Source organism: Nomascus leucogenys, chromosome 2, assembly GCF_006542625.1.
Source record: "Nomascus leucogenys isolate Asia chromosome 2, Asia_NLE_v1, whole genome shotgun sequence".
NCBI lineage: Eukaryota > Metazoa > Chordata > Mammalia > Primates > Hylobatidae > Nomascus > Nomascus leucogenys.
Genome location: NC_044382.1, coordinates 29,240,106 through 29,259,971, shown reverse-complemented (window position 1 = coordinate 29,259,971; position 19,866 = coordinate 29,240,106). Strand labels below are relative to the sequence as shown.

The window sequence follows — 19,866 nt, the reverse complement described above, 5'->3', positions numbered from 1 at the left end:
GGGGCCTGGGTGTGCTGAGAAGGGAAGGTGGCTCCTCCTGCTCTTGGAGCTTGGAGTTTCTCCTAAGCTCTCCCTTAAAAGCCAGGCAGGCCAAGAAGGGATAATGGTTGCTCACGGCCCGAGGGGCAGGATCTCTGAGGCCCGGAAGATCTCAGTAGGTTTAGCCCAAGAGTATCCAGAAGTGGCCCAGGCCCATTCTCCATCCCTCAGGGCCTGGCAGCCTGGTCAGGACCCTCAAAGGCCATGACCATACCCGTGGGGCACCCTGGTGTCCTTCTGACTGGTGGGATCTTTGTTTCTTACAGGCAAGGGCACTAGCTGGTGGGAGCCACTCCTGCCACACTGATGTTGGAGAAGCAAGAACTCTGGAGAAGCAGCCTTCTGGGACCAGAGGAGGGCCAGCAGCAGGCAGCTCAGAGACAGAACTGTGAGCCCATCCCACCTCCACCCCTCCGGCACCCACATCTGCTCCCCACCCCAGCCCACCTGCAGGCGGCTCCTGGAGTATCCTGGGTCCCTCAGGATAAACTCCCCACCCTAACCTCAGAATGAACAAGAAACCGGGCCTCAGGATGACGAGAAGCAGAATGGGCCTTGGTAAAGGAAGGTCCCCACTGATTGGTGGCAGTGTGGGCAGTTGAAGGCTGTCAGGGTCTGGGTTGTAGGTAAAAAGAAATGGAACCCAAGAAGGGAAATCCAACTAGGAGCCAAGAATCCAGTCTACCCCTATCCTCCTTACAAAATAGCAATGCAAAGCCTGCGTGATTTGGACATAAAGCCTTTGTTACTCAACTTGATTTGGTGAATAACAGGCTTGAAAGAAATGTGGAAAATAATAGTAATCTTCCCTAGAAAGGAGTAAACAGGGTTGAGCTCCCAAAGCAGGAAGACCTGGGGCTGTGTGATCTTGAACGAGTCACTCAACCTCTCTGAGCCTAGTGATAAAGAGCCAGCTCATAGGGCTTTGAGAGGGTTTGTGAGGTTGGGCTGGTGTCCCCAGGCACAGCCCTTGGCACATAGTGAAACTCAAGAATACAGAGCAGTTTTTACCATTCATCACATTATTCCCACACTTGCCAATTTTTTAATTTCATGCTCATGGTGGAACAGGTAGAGTGAGGTGCCAGCTCCATAAGACAAGTGGAGAAACTGAGGCCTGGGGAGGTGAAAGCATTCACTCAGAGTTGCATGTAGAGTCAGTTGCAAAGGAGAATTCTGGCACCAGTTCTCATGTGGATGGAAAAAGTGCAGGAAGATTTGGAGGTGAGCAGAGGAGAAGCGAGGAGGAGGCAGGGTTCCAGGAAAGGAGCTGACACTCAGGGATGTGGGACAAGGCCCAGGCCTGTCTTACATAACATGGTCCACCTGTTCACCCCTGCATGCCCCACAAATGTATGCAAACGTGCACCCCGGCACAGCGCACACCCAGTCCTCCCTCACTAGCAAATAAGCCACAGAGACTGGGTTTAAACAAATTGGATTAGGAGGGCTGCAGGCGCCTCCTCCCCCCGACTGTCCGGCTCCGACACTAAACAGACCTGCAGAACTGCCAGCTGTGGTCTCTCGGACACACTGACAGTCAGTCCTTGGCTCCCTCACCTCCCCCGTGGGCCTCAGGAAGGGGGTTGGGGTCCGAGAAGGTGCCACAATGATGGATGGAGTGAGGGAGGTTCCAGGGCTAGCTCAACAGCGCACAGGATGTTAGTGCTTTTGCGAGGCACATTTCCGAGCTGTTCCCAGACCTACCCCCACTTCCCCCCTCACCCTCCCCTCCGGCAGCCTCTCCCATGGCCACTGCTGCCGGCTGGGACTTGGGCCCAGCCTGAGGCTTCAACCAGAGCCCAGGGCCCCGTCCTTGAGCAGATTCACCTCATCTTTCAGTCCTGCAGCTGGGCTGAGCGGGGAGTGGTCAGCTCAGAAGACACTGGCCTGGGGATGAGACAGGGGGGATGCTTCAGAGGAAAGAAAGAGCTTCTGAACAGACAATGCTGTCTTAAAGGTGGCATCTTGGTGCTTTCTCATGCCTTGTTCTCTTTCATTCTCAGAATGTGTCTGGGGGTGAGGGGACGGGTGTGACTACCAAAACTTCCTTTCTTGGTGATTCCACATCACCCCTTTCTGATCCCTGAGCCTGTGCCACGCCCTGTGTGATGTGCTGGGGACACCAGGGTGAATACTTACAGGCCCTGTTCCCCTTCCTTCATGAAACAGCCTCCTTCGGACTGGGTCACTGGGCACTGGGGCCTCCCTGGTCTTCCAGGATTGCAACTTCACAGAATCCCTTTTCCATAAGGCACATGGAAGTGACTGTGACCCACGACGGGAGCCTTGACAACCAGCCAATTCAGAACACAGACCTTGACATCAGAAGGCCCCGAGTTCAAATCCTGCCTTGCTCCCTTTCAGCTGGAAAGCTTTGGTCAATTTACTTAGCCTCTCCAAGCCGGTTTTCCCTTCTGCGAAATGAGGATACACAAGCTGCCACCTCACAGAATGACTGTGAGAATTAATTCTTATTTTCCACACCGTCATTTGACAGGGGGAGAAACAGAAGCCCAGAGAGGGAAAGGGCTTGGTTAGGATCACACCATGAGTTGGGGGTTAAGTCAGGATGGGATAGGTCCCCTCTTTCTCTGGGTGTTCCTCTCCCCATCCCTTATCTCAACATAAATCCTCCCCAGTTGCCCAGGTTGTCCAGGCTATTCGTGGCACACATCCTGGGGCCTGCCTTCCACCTTCAGCCCTGCTCTGGCCTCTGCAGCAGCAGAATCCTGGGTGACCAGCAGTGGCCCCTGGACCTCTGAGTGGTGGTGGAGGGTGGGGGAACACTGCAGCAAGCTCCCAGCCCAGAGCAGCCTGGCCATATAAGGGAAGGAGCCCAGGGAGGCCTCCTGGCTCAGGCCTGGCGAGAAAACCCAGACAGCCACTGTTTATTTTCTCCTCCCCAGCTCACCCACGCCTCTCCAAGCCTCCCGACAGAAGACAGAGGTCCCCCACAGCCCAGAGACATTTCCTGAAGACATGGGGAGCGCAGAGGCAGAAGCAGCCCATCCACCCAGGAGCTGTCCCCTACGCTGCCGGGAGCCAGCACCCAGAGCCGCCAGGTAAAACTGAGGCCACCTGGTTCAACATTGCCTTTCACAGAAGGGGAAACAACCACAGAAAGAAGGGCCTGGTAAGAAGTGGAACCTGGGACCCGCAAGCGGTGTCTCTCATCCTGATGGGGATCCAGAGGAGGAGGGAGCCTTTGGTGGGGTAAGTGGAATGGGGGAGGGGTGGCCATAGACCCCTCTTCTCAGAAAGGCCCTCCTGTGAAGGAGGCAGGGGTTGGGACAAGTGCTAAGTATGCAAGACTTGAGGCAAGAGCTGCTGGAGCCAGGAGAAGCACCTCCCTCCGGGCCCCTCTGCCCCTCCTCACAGCCCAGCTGCACTGACTCCTCCTCCAGGAAGCCTTCTCAGCTTCCCCAGGGGTGGGAACATTTTTGTCCTCCAAGTGTGCTTGGCTGTCCTTTCTTGGGCTCTCTCCCTCTTTCTCTTTCTCTCTCTCATCCCACTTGAGTCGGCCCCCTATTCACCCTGTGAGGGGCATTTTCCTTCTACTCAATCTGACTGAGGTCCTCCAGGTCAAGGACGGCGTGGCTCTCAGTCCCACTTCCCCTTGGCACATAGAAGAGGCAGTGCGCTGAATGGACAGGTGAAATGATTAGACCCTGCCCCCAAACCAAAGGCCTGGCCAATTGGACAGTGCATGAGACATTCAGCGTAGAGGTTAAAATGAGGGCCCTGGGTTAGGAACCCCAGCCCAGTTCCCAGCTCTGTACTCTTGGAAAATTCCCTTCCCATGGAGCTTCGTGGATGCACAGGGACTTGCGCAAAGAAAACATTCAATATCCAGGACTATAAAATTCCACAAATGACCATGCTTATTACATTCATTATCATGATGATTATTTCAGACACAAAGGAACAGAATGAGGCACCAACAGCAAGGGACAAGCAGATTCAAGGGCCACAGAGGAGATGGAGGCAAACACCTTCCCCTGGTCAGAGGCTGCACCTCAGCCCTTCTCCCTGCAACAGTTTCTCCTTCAGAAGCATGGGACTACCTCCCATCTAGTTCTCGTTTCTAAAGCCAGGGGAGATGCTATCTTTGCTGCAATAATCTTAGCCTGCATCTTGGAATGGAAATGGCCTTGGTGGAAATGGTCTTCAACTCCCCTGGTCCAAGCTCAGGCCCTGTGACCCTGGAACAATCCCCTTCCTGGTCCTCCATGTAGAAGCAATAACATTCCCTTGCCGGCGGCACCAGCCGTTCTGATGGTTAAATGGTATCGGACACTGTTTTCCAAACTCAGTCATTCAGATGCCCCCTATTTTATTTCTTCCATGTCTGTAAACGATTATAATATTTTTAAATGTAAGATGAGTCCTTTTTAATACAAACAGAAATAGCTACTGTAAATAGAAAACTCTTAACACTGTGCCTAATTAGGAAATAAAGGTAACCATAAATACAGTAAAAATGAAACAATGTTATTACGCTTTAACCTGATAGTGTGGCTTGCAAGGCCCTGGGCCTGAAGCCTGGGCAATAAGTGAGAGTTAGAAAGGCGTCAAAGACATGATAGCAGCAAACTGAGACTTTCTACCCCACGGTAAATAGGACTGAAAGCAAATTGACAGGGAGCAACTGATCCATTCCACAACAGAATGCTCCCTGTCAATTTGCTTTCCATTCTGTTGTGTGCTGTGTCCCAGCAGAGGTTACAAACTACCCAAAATCACTTACGCACCTGCTGCATGTGAGAAGCCAAAGGTAGTTTATGTGAAAGGGCTTTGAAAATAATCACGCACCAAGTGAAGGCAGAGGACACACCTTGTCAGCTTAGTTCTCGGCAGCAAATCATCTCTTTCTCAGGATAACCCTGCCTGATTCTTACTGAAATCTCCTTGCTGTCACGCTAAGCTCTTCTCTCTCAGGGGCAGTGGGAGCCGTGGAGAGTGGAGCAGACCAGCTGTCTGTGACCCACAAGGGAGTCCAACGTAGGAATCACTCCCCAGCCAAATGCAAGGTTTTTAAAAATGTACTTATTTATTTGTGTAGAGACCAGGCTATGAGACTGGCTAATTTTTTGTATTTTTGGATAGAGACAGGATTTCGTCGTGTTGCCCAGGCTGGTCTTGAACTCCTGCCTCGGCTTCACAAAGTGCTCAGGATTACAGGCATGAGCCACTGTGCCCAGCCACCAAATGCAGTTGAAAAGAGTTTCTGCAAGAGAATTCTACAGAAAAGGAAAGCAGTTATCTGGCTGGGAATACCTTAGACAGAGGCTGTCCTCTACACAGGCTGTCAGAACTGACCTACTGACATGCCTGGCATGATAGACCAGAGGGAAACACTCTTTCCACTCTTCCCAGAGTGAGGCCTGACTTCAGATTTCTGCTAGAGGTGTAAGAGACAGACTTCTTTTTTTCAGACAGAATCTCACTCTGTCGCCCAGGCTGGAGTGCAATGGCAAGATCTCGGCTCACTGCAACCTCCGCCTCCCCGGGTTCAAACAATTCTCCTGCCTCAGCCTCCCAAGTAGCTGGGATTACAGGCTCCTGCCACCACGCCTGGCTAATTTTTGTATTTTTAGTAGAGACAGTGTTTCACCATGTTGGCTAGGCTGGTCTCGAACCCCTGACCTCAGGTGATCTACCTGCCTTGGCCTCCCAAAGTGTTGGGATTACAGGCGTGAGCCACTGCGCCCAGCATTTTTTTTTTTTTTTTTTTTAAATAGACAAGCGCTCCCTATGTTGCCCAGGCTGGTCTTGAACTCTAGGCTCAAGCGATCCTCCTGCCTGAGCCTCCCAAAGTGCTAGGATTACAGGCGTGAGCCACTGCTCCCAGCTGTTTTTGTTTTTTTAAGGAGGTATATTTTTTCTGTTCTCTCTCAGCCCTGAAGAAAGGCTACCCACCCCCTTCAGACATTCCTGAAAATATATGTCATCCAACATCAAGGCCACCACAGTGACCACTAAGCAATGCAAGAAGGTCCTCTGGGGTGCCCTGAGATCTTGGCAGGGCAGGAAGAGTGAGAAGGGGCTTTGCCTGCTCACCTGAAAGTTCCCACCCAAGCCAGGCCCAGAAAACAAAATGAATGATCTACATGGTTATCCAGTCAGCCACCAAATGGCATTACCTGGGTCCATCATCATGTTCCAAGCCACAGGTCAGACCCCAGGGCCCCCAAATTAACAAGACACAGGCACTGTCCTCAGGAAGTGGAGATCTAGCCAGTTCAGACCCACACACAAATAACACTGATACTAGAGATAATGAGATTGGGAATTATGATTCAGCCATTCAACCTGGGCTTATGTGGCATCTACGCCACCTGGCCCTGATTTCAGTAGTGAGCACAGTTGACAGGGTCCCTTCCCCTAGCAGGTGAGCCATGTAGTCCACAAGTGGAGGTGGTCATAAGTGAAAACCACATTACCAGCATGGTAAAGGATTAGAAAGAGGGCACAGGGTGGGTGAGAACATGGAGCAGGGGGTGCTGATAGCTAAAGAAGTCAAGGAGGAACTGGGCACTGTGGCTCACGCCTATAATCCCAGCACTTTGGGAGACCAAGGCGGGTGGATCACCTGAGGTCAGGAGTTCTAGACCAGCCTGGGCAACATGGTGAAACCCTGTCTCTACTAAAAATACAAAAATTAGCCAGGCATGGTGATGCACGCCTGTAGTCTCAGCTACTTGGGAGGCTGAGGCATGAGAATCGCTTTAACCCGGGAGGCGGAGGTTGCAGTGAGCTGAGATCGTGTCACTGCACTCCAGCCTAGGCGACAGAGGGAGACTCTGTCTCAAAAAAAAAAAAAGTCAAGGAGGGTTTCCCAGAGTGGCCACTTGATTAGAGACCTAGCACAGGAGGAGGAGATAGGCAGGGAGAGTGACAGGGAGCAGCACAGTCCCTGGGGAGCCCGAAGTGGGTGGGCACAGGGCTCCCTGGGAGAATAGAAGGACATCTATGAGCTGTAGCTCAAGAGGAAGAGGTCACTGGGGCCAGATGTGGCAGGCCCTCTCAGGCTTTGGGGAGGGCTTCAGAATTCAGCCTGAGGGCAGTGGGGAGCCCTTTTGGGATATTAAACTTGAGAAAGATATGACCATATTTGCATCTTGAAAAGTCATTATGGGAAGATGGCTGGGAAGGGAGGAGGAGTGGCAGAGGAAAGATAGGTTGGAGACAATTGATTGTTCGATGATATAAAATGTTAAGTACCATGAATGATGCTGTTTGGCTGGAATGCACCAAGCATAAAGGTGGGGCATGGCATCAAAAGGTAGGTCAACATATTAAATAATTCCATTTATTGAAATATCCAGAATAGACAGATCTATAGAGATAGAAACTGGTCTGCCCAGGACTAGGGGTTGTCTAAGGGTAAGGAGCTTCTTTTTTGGATGGTGAAATAACCTAAAATATATTGTGCCATTGCTTGCACAACTTTGTGAATGTATTAAAAACCACTTAATTGTACTCATTAAATATTCTCCTTCGAAATTAAGCTGTTTTTGACAAGAAAAGAAAAGAAAAAAGGTCAAGGTTTGGTCCTGGGTGCTCAAATGGCAGGCCACAGACAGGAAACACAGCTGTGGGGAATTACAACAGCCTCCCGACCAGAGCTGGAGGGGTAGAGCCCAGGTCCCCTCTAACGCCCCTTCTCCTGGCCAGGTTGGAGTCCCGCCACAGGCCACCAGAGTGGAGAAGCACAGTGCCCTGTCTCCCAGCCTGAGGTGCAGTGCTGCATCTCTGGTCAGTTGGGAGTCTGAGATGAAGCACTGTAGCTCAGGAAGAGAGAAGTTGTTCTGCAGCCGTCAGCCTGGAAGTGGTAAGTGCTAGGGGCTTGTTGGGGGCCATACCAGGAAGGACAGAGTGTTTCCAGACTCCATACTCTCAGCCACTTGTGATGCTGGGGAAGTTCCTCGACACAAGTTCCCCTGGTGCCACAATCTGCTTCACGAGTCTGGGCATGTCCTGACTCCTCTGTGTACCACAGTGTGTCCATCTTAGCATGAGGCGTTAGCGTTTCCCCAGCACCCTGCCTCCACTTTCTCTTTCTGAGCCCATGGCAGACACAGCTAATCAGTAAAAGCATACATTCTTTTTTTTTTTGAGACACAGTCTCACTCCATCACCCAGGCTGGAGTGCAGTGGCATAATCTCAGCTCACTGCAACCTCCTCCTCCAGGGTCAAGCAATTCTCGTGCCTCAGCCTCCCAAGTAGCTGAGATTACAGGTGTGCGCCACCACACCTGGCTAATTTTTGTATTTTTAGTAGAGATGGGGTTTCACTATGCTGGCCAGGCTGGTCTCAAACTCCTGACTTCAGGTGATCTGCCCGCCTCAGCCTCCCAAAGTGCTAGGATTACAGGCATGAGCCTCTACACCCCATCAGGCATCCATTCTTGAAGTGCTCAGATGCAGCTTCAGAACCCTCAACAATGAGCCCTGGAAAGCCACTATTACTGATTCACAGCTGAAACTCATTCATCACTTGTGGATCAAACAATTCCTAAAAACCCTTTCAGCCCTGAAGATAAAAATTCTGGCCTTTGAGTCAGGGTCTTCACTCTGTACTTCTAACCTTGGCTCCGGGGTATTGCCAAAACCAGTCCAGACACCTCACAAATGTCTGACTTCTCCCAGAGGCTTCAGATGCACAATGAGCAGCAGAGGAGTGCCATGGAGCCAAGCACAGTTTCATTTAACCTCCCCAAAAGCTTGGGAAGTGGTTGGTGTTATAGCCCCATTTTACAGATGAGAAAAACTGAGGCTTATTTAAACAGCTCACCTAAAGTCACATATTGATTGTGCTGAGCTGAGATTGTACCCTAATCTGCCTTCAAATCCATGTTTTTACCCATTGCATATGATTATGGAACCTGGGACCGAGGAGCAGGAGGAGAACATTCTAAATTCTCCTCCCATCTTGTCTTTACATCTCAGGTCATTTTTAGCAAAGACAGACCCGGACACTTGCCATTAATACTACAGGCTTCCTTCCTCCTACCCCCTTCCCCCAATCTTATTCATCTCACCTCTCCAGTAGGTCTTAGACTCATGCATTTTATAAGTAAAGAAGGCCAAGGCTCAGGGGGTAAGTGACTTACTGGAGGTTATCAGAAAGGAAGTTGCCAAACCGAGGCTAGGAACTGAATGGTTGGTTTAAATCCACCCCTCTGGCAGGAGGCGGGGGAATACACATGAGCCATGCAGACAGCAGAGGGCAGTCCTGAGGGTGCGGGCGCCAGAGGGTTTCTGGTACTTTTCAGGGCAATTGAAGTTCCAGTCACTACTCCCCCCAGAGCAATGAGCCACATCCGGCGACGTGTGGCATCCCACCCTGGCTGCTACAGATGGGGCAGGATGCAGAAGAGAACTCCAGCTGGACCTTAGGGACACGGCGGCCTTGGCGCTGAAGGCCACTCGCTCCCACCTTGTCCTCACGGTCCAGTTTTCCCAGGAATCCCTTAGATGCTAAGATGGGGATTCCTGGAAATACTGTTCTTGAGGTCATGGTTTCACAGCTGGATTCGCCTCCTTCCCACCCCACAGCTGCCCCCCCCCCCCACGGGGCCTCGGCTGGCGCACAGGATGAGGGTTCAAGAAGAAGGCTGTCCCTGGAGGTAAGAGGGCTTATGAACCATGTTCCAAACCTTTGCGTTGCTTTTCTTTCCATCGTGTCTATTTCGTAACATCCCTGTGAGGCTGGATGTGGGAACTTCAGCAGTGCCGTACTCTTGGGAAATTTGTCCAAGGCCACCCAGCTGAGCAGCGGTTGAACCAGGACACCATCAGGCATGCGTTTCTTGTCTCCACCACACCCTCAACCCACTTCCCAACGCACCTTGCGACAGGGGCCACAGTATTGCATCCACATGACTGATAAACTAGTAAACACACATGAATTCATTTTAAAAGTGTATTCAATCAGTTAAGTAAACTAAAAACCGTAAGTCTTCGTTCGATTTGGAATGCAGCCAGAGAACAAATGGAAAATTTTTCAAGGTAGAGAAGATGAAAACTCAGAACGCCCTCTTGTGGCGCCTCTACCCACCCCCGGAACACTATGGCTCTTTCCCTACACACGGTGATCTTTAACCTTGCTACAAGGCGTTGGAGACACACACACACACACACACACACACACACACACACACACACACACTGAGGTTCCTTTTGCCCCCTCACTTTTGAGTCAGTGACTACTGAAACCCTCTCCATCGTTGCACCACCAGCAATGCCACCATCACTTCCTTTCGTTTACTTCCACATTCCACAGACTGGTTCATCCTCAAAGCCCCTTACGTAGATCCACGGGATCAGTGAGGCTCAGAGAGGTAAAGTGGCCAGCCCAAGGTCGCCCAGACAGCAAAAGGCAAGGCCAGCGCTGATTTCAAGTCCAATGGCCTATGGCAATTTCTTAGCCAAAAGCAAAAGCTACAAAAATAAAAAGCCAGGCACTGTGGGGAGTGCCTACAGTCCCAGCTACTGAGGAGGCCGAGGGGGGTGGACCACTTAGCTTGGGAGTTCCTGGCTGCAGAGAGCTATGATTGTGCTTGTGAATAGCCAATGGACTCCAACCTGAGCAACATAGGGAGACCCTGTCTCTAAAAAATACCTAAATAATTTTAAAAGTCAACCTCTCTGACTGCCTATAGAGAATGCTAACTGACTGAATGACAAAAGACCTAATGTAATCCAGGTGCAAAATCAGAACTTTCCGGCCGGGCGCGGTGGCTCATGCCTGTAAGCCCAACACTTTGGGAGGCCCAGGCGGGTGGATCACGAGGTCAGGAGTTCAAGACCTGCCTGCCCAACATGGCAAAACCCCCGTCTCTACTAAAAATACAAAAAATTAGCTGGGTGTGGTGGTGGGCACTTAGAATCTCAGCTACTCAGGAGGCTGAGGCAGGAGAATTGCTTGGACCCGAGAGGCAGAGGTGGCAGTGAGCCGAGACCGCGCCACTGCACTCCAGCCTGGGCAACAAAAGCGAAACTCCATCTCAAAAAAAAAAAAAAAAAGAACTTTCCCCTTACTCTTGCTAGGGCTTTTCATGGAGTTGTAGAAACGGTAGTAAGTGCCGAGGCCCCAGAACCCTCATGTTTGGGTCCGACTCCCACATTGCCAGGGACTAGGCAGCTCCCACAGGTGTCCCAAGCTGTCTTTCTCACATGCCACATTGAAGACATTTATGAAATGCGACCCCCTCTTCCTCATCCATAGCGACGGGGCTGGCCTGACCATGGAGAAATCAGGTTTGATCATGATAGCTTCCACTCAGTGACTGGTCACGACCTGCCAGGCGCTGTGCTAAACACTTTCATAGGCCTTGTCCCCCTCCATCCTGATAACACCCCAGTGAAGCAGGCCCTGCTATTCACTCCACTCCACAAAGCCAAGGCTGAGAGAGGTTAACAGACTTACCTAAGGTCACACAGCTAAGAAGTTGTGAAGCTGGGATCGAATCAAGTCTGTGTTTATGGGTTTAAGTATCATGTTGTGGCCCCAACCCCATTTGACCTAGCCTGGCTGGTGGGCCTCCTTGCAGTAGCTTCCCCTGGCGAAGAGGAAAAGCAAACCTTCATTGAGACCCAAGTGGTCTCTCCTGTGCTCTGTGACAATAATAAAGTCCTGGCCCTTGGCTCTTGTCCTGTTTCTTTCTGGGAATTTGGGGAAGGAGGGAGGAGGAGGAGGCAGGGAAAGAACCTGACAGGCCCAGTTGAAGCACCCCCAAGTGGCTCCACAGTGCCAGACACTTTCAGAGGCCAAATAGACAGCAGTCAGGACCCACATCCTGGCAGTTGGAGGCCCCAGGAAGCAGCCATGTCTGGGGATGCTTCCCTGGTGTGGAGGGTTAGGGGACCGAGAGTGTCCCTTGAAGCTCAATGAGGGCTTCTTGGGGCACTTGGGGTCTAGCTATGTGGCAACCCCTCTCTGTCAGTCACAATGGTGTGACTGACCAGGTCAAATAAGAAAGACAGAGTGTGAAATGTGAGGCCAGTTCACATCTCACACAGGTGTTTGGATTCACAGTGGCCTATGGACATTAGCCAGGCCCTACAGTAACACTGGACATTAGCTGTGCCATAGGCAGCGTGGCCAGCACATGAGGACACTTTTCACATGGTTATCCGCCTTGGCGTGATCGTCCAACCTCTGCCATATTTTGAGGGGAAAAATAAAAACACCACCCGAAAAAACCACTGTTAGTCCGTTTTCACACTGCTATAAAGGACACCACCTGCGACTGGGTGATTTATAAAGAAAGGAGGTTTAATTGACTCACAGTTCTGCACGGCTGGGGAGGCCTCAGGAAACTTGCAGTCATGGCAGAAGAGGAAGGGAAAGCAAGGCACATCTTACGTGGCGGCGGCGGGAGAGAGAGTGAGGAAGTGCCACGCTTTAAAACCATCAGCTCTCATGAGAACTCACTCTCATTAGCTCTTACGAGAACAGCATGGGGGAAACTGCCTCCACGATCCAATCAACCTCCCACCAGGCCCCTCCTTTGACACCTGGGGATTACAATTCAAGATGAGATTTGGGTGGGGACACAGAGCCAAACCATATCAACTGCCTCTCACCTGATGATCCTCAAATGCAAAGGGCGTCCCTGCATCTCTCTTGTGCAACCCAGAAGGAGCTGAGCGGAGGCCTGGGTAGCAGCGCTTCCCTACTGAGGGGCCTGAGATTCCACAAGGCCACAGGCCACTAAGGAGCCCAGGGAGGGAGTGCAGGGACAGAGTGGGGCACTCCAGGCCCCATCCACCGGCCGCTGCACCTCTTCCTTTTTCAGCTTTGAAACAAGACCCAACCAGACACTGAGGCTTTCTCAAAGTTCACAGTCCTTGTCCTTGCCATGGTTCCTTCCAGAACTCCCTTTCCACACGCCTGGGGAATGGATCACCAGGTCAGATGGGGCTTCTCGAATCCCACAGACAGGTGGCACGCTGTGGTTTGAGATTCCTGGGGGTCTCGGGGTTGGGAGTGGGCAGGAATAATGGCAAATATCCAGGTAAAGGAGCAGCCTCTTTACTCACCCAGTGCCACTCAAGCACTTACTGTGTGCCTACCTGTGCTTGAGGCTGGAGAGACAGCTGTGAAAAAGACAGCCAGAGAACTCCTGCGTTGGAGAAGAAACTCCATCATCGCATGTAAATATGAGATCCTGCACCCCACTTGCAGAAATACAGGGTTGAGACCATTTCTGAGCACAGCTCTATAAGTAGTAACACTTTCAAACACATCCCTCAATGCCACCCCATGGGCCTCCATTCTATAGAGAAGGAATGGGCACCCCATGTGACAAGTCCGGCGAAAAGTCCCCAGGACAGAGCCTCAGGCCCAGGCTCTTCCCAGATGGAGGGGCTGTACCTCCTTTTACTTACAGGGAGGGATGGACCAGGCCCTCCTGGAGTAGTGGGTGAGGAGGCATGGCACTGGTGGGGGAGAGGGTGCCCTCTTGTGGCCTTCCCTGAAAGGACACGTTTCCTTGCTTACAAGGACTTTCCATGATTAATGTTATCAGGGACTATTATCTAACACATTTCTGTAGGATTTTGCATTTCAAAATGAACTTTCAATTAATTTTTTTTTGAGACAGGGTCTCACTCTGTCACCCAGGCTGGAGTGCAGTGACACAATCACGGCTCACTGCAGCCTCCACACCCTGGGCTTAAGCAATCCTTCCACCTCAGCCTCCCAAGTAGCTGGGACTACAGGCACCACCACATCCAGCTAACTTTTTAAATATTTTGTAGAGATGGGGTTTCACTATGTTGCCCAGGCTGGTCTCAAACTCCTGGGCAATCAAGCAATCCTTCCACTGCAACCTCCCAAAGTGCTGGGATTGCAGGTGTGAGCCACCAAACCCAGCACAAAATGCACTTTCCATCCCATGACCTCATTTGATTCTTGCTATGAGGGGCATGTTGTCATTACACTTTTAAAAGAGCCAGAGAGGTTAGACAATACTTGTTATTAAGACAATAATGGCCAGGTGCAGTGGCTCACGCCTCTAATTCCAACACTTTGAGAGGCCAAGGCAGTAGTTCACTTGAGCCGGGTAGTTTGAGACCAGCTTGGGCAACATGGCAAAACACTGTCTGTATAAAAAATTGCAAAAATTAGCAGAGTGGTGGTGTGTGCCTGTGGTCCCAGCTACTCTAGAGGCTGAGGCAGGAAGACTGCTTGAGCCTGGGAGATGGAGGCTGCAGTGAGCTGTGATCACACCACTGCACTCCAGCCTGGCCAACAGAATGAGACCCTGTCTCAAAAAATAATAATAATAATAATAACAAAAGTACCTATAATTTGTTGGGCCCTTAACTCTGTGCCCAGCTCTGTTAATTTATTTTACACATATTATCTCATCTGTGATATCAACCTGTGAGGTAGCTATTCCGGTCCTTATAGAACAACAAACAACCTGTGAGGTATATAGAAGGTCCTTATAGATGGAGGACAAGTTCAAAGTGTTAGAAACATGCCCAGGGCCCCCTGACTGGTAAGTAGCTACATCAGGAAGCAAACCCAGGGTACCACCTTCCATATCAGCTTGGTAAGAGCAATATTCAATCTGGTCCTCCAGTCTATGGGAGATCCCCCAGCTGCCTCTGGCCAGGAAGAAGGCCCTGGGAGATGTCACCACCAGAATTGACTCAGGGTTCCCAACAAGTATCCCAAGATGCCATTGGCCTTGGAACCAGCAGCTCAGAGGATGAGAGGCACGATCTTCCACCTCCTTCTGTGCCCTGAAGAAGCTGGCTCAGGAGAGAGACTTTTTTCTGCTTCAGAAAGAAAGGTTCCCAAGGCTCCCTGAGAGCTGCCTCTCTGAGAAGTGGACAGCAGGAAGGGCACCCTGAAATGGCTGCAGGGTATGGCTCAATGGCCCACACAAAGGAGGTGAAATAGGATGCTGTGGTCCTGAATAATGCATGTACACACAAAATGCTGCCTGCTATTTTAGAGCTATTTTAGAGAAACCCTAAGAACTCTTTCTTTAGTGTATGTCGTGGTTTCTAGAAAGTACTTGGCCTTCAGTATTCGTTTATGTATTTGACAAATGTTTATGGAGGGCCTGCTATGTTCCAGGCACCGCTTCCAGCACCCAGGATGGAGGGGTGAACAAAACAGATTCCAGTTCAAGGAATTTACAGTCTAGAGCAGGGTACGGGGAACAGGAACAAACAAAGAGACAGATATATTTACAGTATTAGGTAGAAGGAAAAAAACATAATATATCATCAAGACAATTTTATATTGCCATACATTCAGTGAAATGCAGGAATTCACACTTTGTAAACAGGGTGATGGATAAGAAGAGCCAAAAACAAAGGAGCTATTTTAAATTGGGAGTTCAGGGAGGGCTTCTCGGGGTAGAAGAAATTTCAGTAGGAATTACAGGAAGACAGTGGGGACTGAAGGGTCTGGGGGCTCCAGGCAGGAGCAAGGATGGCACCAAGACCTGGCAGAAGGAGGGTGGGATTGGCCGGGTGCAGTGGCTCACACCTGTAATTCCAGCACTTTGGGAGGCTGAGGCAAGCAGATCACCTGAGGTCAGGAGTTTGAGACCAGCCTGGTCAACATGGTGAAACCCCATCTCTACTAAAAATACAAAAATCAGCAGGGCGTGGTGGCGTGCGCCTGTAATCCCAGCTAATTGGGAGGCTGAGGCAGGAGAATTGCTTGAACCCGGGAGGCAGAGGTTGCAGTGAGCCGAGATTACGCCACTGCACTCCAGCCTGGGTAACAGAGCAAGACACAGTCACAAAAAAAAAAAAAAAAAAAAAAAAAAGAAGAAGGGTGGGATCTTCATGCAGGAGGACAGTGGGGCTGGAGCCTAGAGGACAAGAGGAGACCTTGGGATGGGGTCAGAGGGGCACAGAGGCCAGGTTGAGTGGAGCCCAGTAGCCACTTGAGGAGTTTCGATCTCATCTAAGTGCGTGACTGACAGCGTCAGATATACATTTTAAAAGATCACTCCTGGCCAGGCACGGTGGCTCACACCCGTAATCCCAACACTTTGGGAGGCTGAGGCAGGTGGATCACTTGAGATAAGAAGTTTAAGACCAACATGGCAAAACCCTGTCTCTACTAAAAATACAAAAATTAGCCAGGCAGGGTGGCACATGCCTGTAATCTCAGCTACCCGGGAGGTTGCAGTGAGCCAAGATTGTTCCACTGCACTCCAACCTGGGCAACAGAACAAGACCCTGTCTCAAAAAAAAAAAAGTAAAATTACAAGATCACTCCTAAATGGGGCAGAGAGGGAAAGCAAATGTATTCCTCTTGTATACTTTTTTATATCTATATAAAGAAACCCAGGAAAAATACAAAAGGACCTAATGAGAGTGTTTACCTATAAAAGCAAACTTCTCAATACCCACTCTTGCATCATTTTGACATCTTAACCATATGTAGATATCATCTGTATTCCTTTCTTGTGGCTGCCATAACAAACTGTCACAAACTGGGTGGCTTAAGACAATAGCGATTTATTCTCTCACACTTCCAGAGGCCAGAAGTTCAAATCCGGGCGTGGGCAGGGCCACATTTCCTCCCAAGGCTGTGGGGAGCTTCTGTTCCCTGTCTCTTCCACTTTCTGGGGCTCCACGCATTCCTTGGTGCATCGAAGACATTGCTCCAATCTCTGTCTGTGTGGTTATAGGGCCTTCTCCCCTTTTCTCTTTTTTGTTTTTGGTTTTTTTTTTTTTTTTTTGAGACAGGTTCTGGCTCTATCGCCCAGGCTGGAGTGCAGTGGTGCAATCTCAGATCACTCCAATCTTCACCTCCTGGGTTCAAGCAATTCTCATGCCTCAGCCACCTGAGTAGCTGGGATTACAGGCACACCACCATGCCCAACTAACTTTTATATTTTTTTGTAGAGACAAAGTCCTCCCATGTTGCCTCGGCTGGTCTCAAACTCCTGGGCTCAAGCAAAGCCCCCCAGAATGTTGGGATTACAGGCATGAGCCACCACACCTGGCCCCTTCTGTCAAATCTTCCCCATGTGACTCTGATTAGGACACTTGTCAGTGAATTTAGGACCCACTCAAATAATCCAGGATGATCTCTTCGTCTCAAGATTCTTAATTACATCTGCAAAGATCCTTTTTTCCAAATAAGGTCGCAGTCCCACAGATCCTGGGAATCCAGCTTTGGACATATCTTTTGGGATGCCACCATTCAACCCATCATGCTACCTACTCAAAAAGACCGAAGTAAACTGAAACATTTGTTCTAGCTGTGGGGTGGGGAATGAACTGTAAGGTTCTGGGATGGAGAGTGGAGTGGGCACATGTGGGAGGAAAGGCCAAGAAGAAGTGGTCTGTGGGAGGGAAAAGTCAGAATGCAGCATTCCTCACCCCTCCCTTCTGGTTTAAGCAAATGGCACATTTTGGTGCCTCTGCTGTGGCTGGGGAGATTGGAGGACAAAGGGGGTTTGCAAGAGGTGGGGATTGGGAAGGGAGAAAAGTTTTAGAAGTTTCAAAATGTTTCAAAGCACCAAGTAGGTAGTCAGAAGTCCGCATGGCAAGGGAGGGGGAATGGAAGCCTCAGATGACTGAGCAGCCCAGGCTACGGAAGCCCCATCACCTCCCTCCTTAGAGAGCTCAGCATCTGGGGATGCAGCCGCCTGGCAGAGTTGGCCATGATTCAGCTTGTGAAATCCAGGTTTCTCCCAGCCTACATTTGCACAACCAAGTCTGTGAATCTAAACGCAAGACTTCTCATCTCCAATGTAAATTTCAGGATCCCTATGACTAATCTTTCCCCGTAATTCTGCCTCCAAACCAAGCAGGAGCATATGCATAGTACGATCCCGTTTTTGCAGGAGGAAAAGACTCTTTGTGTGGGCCTATAACAATAGCTAATCCTGGCTGAGCCAGACATTATGCTGAGCTCAGCATACTTTATCTCATTTCATTTTCTCAGCCACACTCTAAAGAAGGTGGAATTCTCATCTTCCGAGGAAGAAAATGAGACTCAGAGAGGTCACTCGCCCAAGCTGGTGACCTACTGGGAGTTGTACCCTGGCGTCTTGGCCTGTGTGTCTATAATCATTAATGCCTCCCCCAACCTTTACACCCACTTGTAGATACAAATGCATATAAAATGTTCAAGCATATACCTGCAAAGCTGTTAACAGTGGTTAGTTCTGAGATGGTGGTGGAAGGCCACCCATTACACAGTTCTGCCTAGCTTTAAATTATCTTCAAAGGGCTGGGCACAGTGGCTGAGGTCTGTAATCCTAGCACTTTGGGAGGCCAAGGTGGGCAGATCACCTGAGGTCAGGAGTTCGAGACCAGCTTGGCCAACATGGCAAAACCCCTTCTCTACTAAAAATACAAAAATTAGCTGGGTGTGGCAACGCACGCCTGTAATCTCAGCTACTTAGGAGGCTGAGGCAGAAGAATCACTTGAACCCAGGAGATGGAGGTTGCAGTGAGCTGAGATCATGCCACTGCACTCCAGTCTGGGCAACAGAGTGAGACTCCACCTCAAAAAAATAAATAAATAAATAAATAAGTAAATAAAATAAAATAAAATTATCTTCAAGGAATCTGCTTCTCTAATTAGTAAATAGACATCTGTTCATCCAGTGAAAAATCTGGAAGAACGTACACCAAAATGTCAACTGTGGTTCCATCTGGGGAGCATAAGCATAGGAAATGAGCTACCTTCCACACTGTATATTTTGATGTTGTTTGAACTTTATACAATGAGCATGTGCCGCTTTTGTAAGCAGAAAAAAGGTAATTAAGACCTGTTTTTTTTTTTAACGTAAAAGGAAGAATAAAGAGAAGGGGACTCAGCAGCTGGCAACAGAGGCCCTACCTTCCTTCCTGTGCTCCTTTCCGCCTCTCCCCACCCACTTGCACACACCCTAACTGGAAAAACCTGGGCTCCTGCCGGCTGCGTCTGTCCTTCCCATCTCTCCTCCTAGTGGTTGAAATGGGCCACCGCTAATCCCAGGGCAATAATATCTCCCCCTCACCTTTATTAGTGGCTTGCGGTTTGTGGGATGCCTCCAGTGCCAGCTCATGTTTAATCCTCCCCATGATGCTGTGAGGTAGCTATTCTCATGCCCATTCTACAGACATGGAAACTGAGGCTCAGCAAAGCTAAGCTCCCTGCCAGAGGTCACATAGCATGTCTGCGAGTGTGCCTGGGCCCAAATTCCCAGGCCAGGCTTCTTGAGTGCTGCATCATTTCAAGCTTATTTCAGGAAACTGAGGTTTGCTGCCTAAAATGGGCCTGTTGGATCTTGTTCAGCCACATGAAACAGCAGATGTACTCCTGTTCTCTGAAGAGCCCATCCCTGCAGCCTCAGGCACTCAGCCCCTCCCTGCACTGCCTTGGCCCTGCGGCTGAGCCTGAGAGAGAGGAATGGAAGGGCCCTTTGGGTCCTGACAGAGAAGGGTGGGTAAAAGAGAGACAAAAAGGGGGCAGACCCCTAGCATGCACACAGACGGGCACAGGCAGGCAAACCCTACAGTCTAGGAAAGTGGGTAGCAGCCGGGCAAGGTGGCTCACGCCTGTAATCCCAGCACTTTAGGAGGCCGAGGTGGGAGGATCACCTGAGGTCAGGAGTTTGAGACCAGCCCAGCTAACATGGTGAAACCCTCTCTCTACTAAAAATACAAAAATTAGCCAGGCATGGTGGCGAGCACCTGTATTCCCAGCTACTTGGGAGGCTGAGGCAGAAGAATTGCTTGAACCCGGCAGGCAGAGGTTGCAGTGAGCTGAGACTGCGCCACTGCACTCCAGCCTGGGCAACAAGAGTGAAATTCCATCTCAAGAAAAAAAAAAAA

At 50.2% G+C, this 19,866-nt stretch overlaps 1 protein-coding gene across 1 annotated transcript; it reads left to right on the top strand.

The window, feature by feature from the left end:
- The first annotated feature begins 1,212 nt into the window (after window positions 1-1,212).
- On the top strand, window positions 1,213-4,421 carry LOC105739308. Its single transcript, XM_030826771.1, has 4 exons — window positions 1,213-1,263; window positions 2,294-2,499; window positions 2,949-3,255; window positions 3,957-4,421. The coding sequence occupies exons 2-4, from the start codon at window positions 2,298-2,300 to the stop codon at window positions 3,973-3,975; spliced, it is 528 nt and encodes a 175-aa protein (XP_030682631.1). The 5' UTR covers window positions 1,213-1,263; window positions 2,294-2,297; the 3' UTR covers window positions 3,976-4,421.
- Window positions 4,422-19,866: the final 15,445 nt, after the last annotated feature.